Consider the following 7,814-nt stretch of genomic DNA (forward strand, 5'->3'; position numbering starts at 1 on the left):
CTTGCAACAAGTAATAATTACACTGGCGCTGGTCATTCTTTCATACCTCACTTGACAGAGTTTTGGTGTATAATTCAACTGCAGTGGCTTGCACAAACAATTCTGATTTCAGTCTCACCCAAAGGCCACAATTTTATTACTACTTCACAGGATGAGGGTCTCTCACCTGGTAAGGACAGAATTTGTTGCCCATCTCTAATTGCCCATGAAGTCAGTGGCTTATAGCCCATTTCAGAAGACCATCAAGAGTCAACCACATTGCTGTGGGTATAGAGTCACATAAGGACGGCAGATTTCCTTCCGTAAGGGACATTAGTGAACCAGGGTGGTTGTTTACGACCTTAATGATAGGGTCATAGTGACTAAAAGCTTTGAATTCCAGACTTTTTAAGCAATCCAATTTAAGGTGCCACGATGGGATATGGCCTTTGTCACAAGGGCATTAGCTTCAGCTTCTGGATTACACTTCCACTTACATTACCACCACATCACCATTGCTTCATTTATCCAATAAAAGCTATTAGAGGAGCCCATTATGGGCCTATTGCACATCTGTAAAACATGGCAGGTTGGAAACAATTTTAAAGAAGTTTCTTTTTAAGATTAAAAAAAGAGCTCTCCAATAGCTCAGTTACTGCACCCAATATTCATCCCGAGTGGCGCTGGGTTACAACGTCTGTCTACACTGAGCTAATGGATCGGAGAACTGCAGAGGCGCTGTAATTGTTCTCAGAGACAACATAAAACAAACTGCAAAGATTTCAACTCCAGATGGCTATCCAGTGTTCCCTACAAAAGAGAGAAATAATGAACATATAGACATTAACTGACAGCAGAACAGGTTCACCAAGGACAACCTTTGTAGGTAAATCCTCTACAAAATTCTCCACCTCGATATGCACAAAGGATAGCCATCTGGACACAATACTGGAAAGTGATTTGACACAAAGCTTATCTATAAAGCACTCAGAACTTTGAAAAAAATGTCCTATGCACCCCAAGTTAAAAGTAATTTTGACAGCAAATGTAAAATTACTTCCCAGCTGTTGATAAAGCCTGTACGCTAAGGCACCAAATTACAAATCTCATTTACAAAAATCCACACTTAGGCTTTGACTGCAGATTTTCTTTTAAATTAAAGGTCACAAAAAACATCTAGGCTATCCAATATGAAAGAAAGGTACAAAAGCTTAAACACATGTTCCAACAGACTCAAGAACAGCGTTTTCCATACTTTATTAGACCTGGAGTCAGAGACGTACAGCATGGAAACAAACGCTTTGGTCCAACTCATCCATGCCGACCAGATATCCCAACATAATCTAATCCCACTTGCCAACACCCAGCCCATATTCCTCCAAACACTTCCTATTCATATACGCATCCATGTGCCTTTTAAATGTTGCAATTGTGCCAGCCTCCACCACTTCCTCTGGAAGCACATTCCATACACATACCACCCTCTGTGTGAAAGAGTTGCCTCTTAGGTTCCTTTTAAATCTTTTCCCTCTCACCCTAAACCTATGCCCTCCAGTTCTGGACTCCCCCATCCCAGGGACAAGACTTTGTCTATTTACCCTATCCATGCCCCTCATGTTTTTATAAACCTCTATAAGGTCACCCCTCAGCCTCTGACACTCCAAGGAAAACAGCCCCAGCCTATTCAGCCTCTCCCTGTAGCTCAAACCCTCCAACCCTGGCAACATCCTTGTACATCTTTTCTGAACCCTTTCAAGTTTCACAATATCCTTCCGATAGGAAGACCAGAACTGCATGCAATATTCCAACAGTGGCCTAATCAATATCCTGTACAACCGCAACATGACCTCCCAACTCCTGTACTCAATACTCTGACCAATAAAAGAAAGCATACCAAACACCTTCTTCACAATCTTATCTATCTGTGACTCCACTTTCAAGGAGCTATGAACCTGCACTCCAAGGTCACTTTGCTCAGCAACACTGCCTCGGACCTTACCATTAAATGTACAAGTCCTGCTAAGATTTGCTTTCCCAAAATGCAGCACCTTGCATTTACCTAAATTGCCACTCCTCAGCCCATTGGCCCAGCTGATCAAGATCCTGTTGTAATTGGAGGTAACCTTCTTCGCTGTTCACTACACCTACAATTTTGGTGTCATCTGCAAACTTACTAACTATACCTCTTATTCTCACATTCAAATCATCTATGTAAGTGATGAAAAGTAGTGGAGCCAGCACCGATCCTTGTGGCACTCCACTGGTCACAGGTCTCCAGTCTGAAAAACAACCCTCCACCACCACCACCCTCTGTCTTCTACCTTTGAGCCAGTTCTGTATCCAAATGGCTAGTTCTCTCTATAGTCCACGAGATCTGAATGGACCTTTCAAATTTTCAATTAAATGGTCATCTTGTGCTTCATGCATCTTCTCTGCAGCCTTAATATTGTATTTTTCGTGCTGTTCTCTTACCCTAATTCACTTTGTATGGTATGATCTGCCTGTACTGCATATGAAACAAAAAAACTTTTCACTGTACCTACGTGCATTTGACAATATGAAGGCAAATTTTTTTTTAAAAAACCATTATTTTTCCAGGTACCAATGGAAGACAACTATTCCTTACACATACCACAGTGGCAGTTTTGATCAAATTTTCTCAGCACTATTTGTTTGATCTTGCTCACACTGGATGTTGGAAATGGATTAAATAACAAACTTCAAATGGGAAGTGGGCATATAATTTTAAATAAACATTTGCCTGGGTGGTTTTGCTCCTCACTACCATTCCAGCTCTATAGAACCCCACTCTTATGTATCCTTTCTTCCTTTTGCTCCAAGCCCAGCAGCCATGCCTTTAGTTTCCTAGGCCTTATCCTCTAGAATTTAATCCCTGAATCCTTAGCCTTCAGCCAATCATTCAAGCATCACACTAAATATTTTCTCCTTAAGCCATGTCAACTTTTCTTTATTGTTGCCCATGAAAAGCCTTGGATGTTTTCCTATGCTTACAGCATCATAATAATATACATTTTAGTTATTGCATGTATTCCTTTATTACATTTCATTACATTTATCTCAATCCCTTGTCCTCTATTTTCCCCTCAATGCTCTGATCCATATTTTGTAGATACATCCTAGTCAGAAACAAAACATTTAATGAATTCAGGAATAAAACAAGATTACATAAATAAAAGTTAGATTCTAACTGTCTGAATACGTTTCATCCATACCCACAATTTTATTCACTATAGAGGGTAGGCTTAGGTTGCTGGTTTAAAGCATTCCTTCTCAAAGCACAGAATTCAATTTATTAAATGCATGTTGCTGACTAAAATGCTTGAAGTTAACTATCATTATGCATTCTGCATCAGTGTAATATAACTGTCAAATTAAATGATTGGTTCATGTTTAATGAGTTAAAGAGTTGTGTGAAATGAGAACGCAAAGGTTGTTCAGTCAGTAACTGCCACTATAGTATCAGCATACAAGAGAAATCTCAGCAATTTATTCCTCCCCACTCAAATCTACTATTTATAGTCATTAAGTAGCAAGTACCAGGAACAACTCAAATCATTCAAAAAAGAGATCATTCAGATCTTCTTTAATTCCTTTTTCCTCAACACTAAGAGTAAGTAAGTAGAATGAAAACTAAAATCACAGATAACTTACAGATACAATTAATAAATTAATATTGGGACTCACTGCAAAGTGTTACCCACAAATTGGTCAGACTGTAATCTGGAATTCAGCTGGAAATTTCACTGCTCCAAAGTTTTTGACTGTTGTAGGCAAATTGCAAGAGTCTTAGATGCATGAAAAAGGCTATTTTCACTCTCATCTATGGAATGGCAACGTTCATTATATTCCTAGTCAACCTATTACATACTTCGAGAACAGGTATGTCTTAAACCCAGGCCTCCTGCCTCAGAGATAGGGGCATCATCACTGAACAAGAACAACCATGGAAGTTGCACTTTTCACTTTTTCTATAGAACTATAATCAACTGCAGCAGAGAGTGATGCTAGCAGTACATTTACAAATAACTGAAATACAACTGGAAACAAAAACTTTTTCCCATTTACACACAAACATTTCTAATGTAATCACGCTGACAGTCACAGTAAAATCAGTTCAGTCAACTAGGCTTACGAAAGATTATTTCCTACTCAATGAAAACTGAACATTAGCAAAAGCTTCCTTGAGCATCAACAGCAAAAACTTATAAACCTTGTGTGGGAAACAAAACCAGAATAGTTTAGGATAGAGTGGATAATTTAAAAATAGGGGACAGGGAACTTGAATGTTTAAGCAAATTCTGAAAATTTACAAGAAGAAAAAAAACAAATAAATAATTCATATTGCAAGTAACTGGTGGGCGGGGCAGGGGGGCATTGACAGAGGAGTTGGGAATTTCAAAATATTTACCTCAAAAGTTTAAAGTGGTAAGTAAATAGAATCACCAGTAAATCTGAGAGACCTGCACCTTTCACAGTCAACAATGCAAAAATGCACTGATTTTGCAATATTGTTGCCAGAGGTCAGCATTATGGTACTTTTCCTGAGTAAATTTGATGCATTACAGTGTCCAATAAAGCTGAACAGGATTGCAATAAACTGGAAAAGGTACAATGGCAGGTCAGCCAGTTGGCATTCTAAGTATAACCAGTTACAAATTTATAAACCAGGATTTTGGCATGGATGAATGAGCAATATAAGTCAAAACTATATTAGTTAAGTTTAATCAATTTCCCTAGATGAAAAACGCACATCTTTGAAATCAATCATCCTTTCTCTAATAGACGCTGATGATGCAATGGGTTTCCGTCAGAAGCATTCACACCAATTGTTTGTAAGCAGAGCAGAAAGTCAAATGGAAATGATTTGAGGAAAATTATGATTATACCATTCTGTACAAGTATAGGATGGAATGCTGCTGTAATTCAAAAATTAGTTGGTCAAAGTCACACAAAATTTTCACACTAATGAGAACACTGTACTGACCCTACTGCAATGTCTGCTGCAACTGCTAGATTGAACTGACATCTTTCTCAATCAAAAGTGTGGCACTGGAAAAGCACAGCCAGTCAGGCAGCATCCAAGGAGCAGGAGAGTCGACGTTTTGCACGTGAAGAGCTTACGCTCAAAACGTCAACCCTCCTGCTCCTCGGATGCTGCCTGACCAGCTGTGCTTTTCCAGCACCATACTTTTTGACTCTGATCTGCAGTCCTCACTTTCTCCTACCTGACATCCTTCTCCTCAGCCAGTTCAATTTTATTCAAAGTCTGAGATTTCAGAACTTTAGTTTTGCAAGAGTCACCACAGATTAGAAATAAACCGAGATCGAATGCAAGATGCTTATTTCAAAAAATAATGTTGGGTTCTTTAAACAAAAAGAGTTAATGAAACAAAATTAACCACCAAAGCAGTTAAAACTAAATATTATCAACCAGATAAACCAGGACTATTTGTGGTTAAACATGGTAATTATCAGATGTTATTATGCACATAAACTTTGATTTTCTCATACCTCAAAAAATAAAAACCCAAGCATTAAAAAAATGCCAAGCTTCAATCTGCAAAATTAAGTAAGTTGATGTTCACTAACGATAACCTGCAGGCAGTATCAAAATTAGCACAATTAACTGAAAATTATCCAATAATGTTCAGTTCATTTATTGACAGAGAGCATTATGAATCAATTATAGAAGTGAGAAAAATCATACACATATTTGCACATGCAACCAATTCCTAATTGAAAGAAACTTCTTTTTATGCTCTTTTCCTCTCCTACCCACACTCCCTGAAAGAAAAGTAGAGGCCTACACCCCCAGTGTAAAAGCCAAAAAGTGTCATTAGCTTTAACAACATACTGCAGGAAATGCATAAATTATTTTGGAGGAGGTACAAAATTCTGGACTCAGAAAGCGTTTCTTAGAATCAGATTCTTCTTTTATAAGAAATACACACATACAGAAACAGAAATCAGTTACATACATTCAAAAACCGCATTTTATCCCACTTTTGAGGAGCACGCACTTTCGCAATTACCGGGCTTACAAGCAACTTCGCGCACAAATTACTGAACAGAAAGCTGTAAAGCAACATTAATAAATAAGAGTCTAATAAACATTTAAACCATGGAACTAGCAAGAATGGCCTACACAAGTCGACTACTTCAATGAGGCTGACGAGCTTTCAGCAAAAGGGCATGCAATGAGTTTAGTTCTTTTTCTTAAAATAAAAAAAGTACGTTTCCTTAAAATAAAACCAAAACAGCACGTTACACAGATGAGAAACAGGACAACACAAGGTCTCTCCTCACCTCATCAGCACTAAGTTCTTCCATTCTTTCAGTATATTGTTCCTTTTCGTTAAAACCTTACTTTTTTCAACAAAAGTGCATAGTTTATCTCAAACTATTTTAACAAACATAAATAAACGTTACTTCGGATCAGGGAAAGTGGGGAAGGGAGATGCTTTTCTTTTATTTTCCCCAATGTCCCGTGGCCTCTATGAGGGAGGCCCTGCCTTTGACACAAAGTCTCTTATTCATCAAAACAACACCGGCGCCATTTTGAATCGATCACGTGACGCGGCGCGCGCCCCCGGCGGCAACAGCCAATGGCCGGCCCCGCGAGGGCGCGCCTTCGCCACCCGGGCCAATCAGGAGGGGGCGCCGCTCGCGCCGGGCTCCGATTGGATCAGAAATGGGCTAAAGACGAGGAGCGTGACAGGAACCTCGCCAGAGTCCCCGGAGTGGGACGCGCTGGTGGAGGGGAGGAGTGTTGTTGGTTGAATATTGAGGTTTGGAGCAGGCAGCTTCTAGTGGTGATACAGGCAGCATCCATGCACCTTCTAATTTGCCATGACTTCTCAGCATCTCTTTTCCCCCTTTTTGTTTGTACAGCTATGGCTTAGGTGGGTAACGGCCTCAGTCCCGGCTCTTTTTCTCTCGAGGAAGTGCTAGAGATACACAGATCTATGGAGAGAAAGAGATAGACAAATAGCTAACGTTTCGAGTCTAATGACTCGTTGGAAGTCTCCTAGAGAGTTGAGTGCACCCTGTACGCTGAGGGAGTGCTGCATTGTTAGAGATGCCCACTTTCAGACGAAATGAGAACTAAAATGCTTCGAGCCTTTACAGTGCACACAAAAGTTTGTCTGATCCAATTCTAAGTTTAAAAAATCTGAAATTACGGTGGGTCAGGCAGCATCCATGCACCTAGAGCAAGCTAATGTAATGAGTCTAGAGGACTCTTGGTCAGAGCTAGTGAAGAGTCATTGAGACCCAGTGTTAGCTTGCTCTCCACTGGTGGTGCCTGACCAGCTGTGACTTCCAGCATTTTTAGTTTTTCAGCACAGATTCTGGCATCTGCAGTAATTTGCTCTTAGTTCTGAATATTTATCCCTCAATAAACATCACCAAGACAAATTATTTGGGCTCTTTTAAAATTGCTGTGTGAAAGAGCTTGTTGTGTTCTTCAAAATAATTTAATTGGCTGTAAAATTTGGTAAGATTTTGTGTGGTAATGAAAGGTGCCTCATGAATGCAAGTCTTTTTTTTGTAGGTAGCAAAGAATAATCACAACCAACACCGCCACAGCCCCCTCCACCAAAGTAAAATGTAAAGTCGTCATAGTCCTGCACCCTCAGTAGAGACAGATAGCTGTTGGTGGCTTAACTGGAGAGTCATTGTGCCTCAGCTGAGGGGAAAAGTTGAAATCTTCATGATCATCTTTGCTAGTGTGAGGAATTAAACAATGCTGAGGATTATCTTGTATCTACACTGCTGAGGCCAAACGCCAGCTCGCAGATACCTCCTCCTACTGC

At 39.7% G+C, this 7,814-nt stretch overlaps 1 protein-coding gene across 2 annotated transcripts in view; it reads right to left on the reverse strand.

Annotated features, from left to right (window-relative positions):
* Positions 1-6,550, reverse strand: part of ube4b (ubiquitination factor E4B, UFD2 homolog (S. cerevisiae)) — an 83,757-nt gene extending 77,207 nt beyond the window's left edge. The window contains exon 1 of one of the 2 annotated variants that reach the window (XM_043676206.2): positions 6,307-6,550. In XM_043676206.2, coding sequence (XP_043532141.1) covers positions 6,307-6,330 — 24 coding nt within the window. In that variant the 5' untranslated portion in view covers positions 6,331-6,550. The remainder of the gene's footprint in view (positions 1-6,306) is intronic. The other variant, XM_043676208.2, reaches the window with a different exon arrangement.
* Between the last annotated feature and the right edge of the window lie 1,264 nt (positions 6,551-7,814).

Source organism: Chiloscyllium plagiosum, unplaced genomic scaffold (genome assembly GCF_037043375.1).
Source record: "Chiloscyllium plagiosum isolate Xiang-an unplaced genomic scaffold, Cpla_swu_hap1 HiC_scaffold_37, whole genome shotgun sequence".
In the NCBI taxonomy this organism is placed as follows: Eukaryota; Metazoa; Chordata; class Chondrichthyes; order Orectolobiformes; family Hemiscylliidae; genus Chiloscyllium; species Chiloscyllium plagiosum.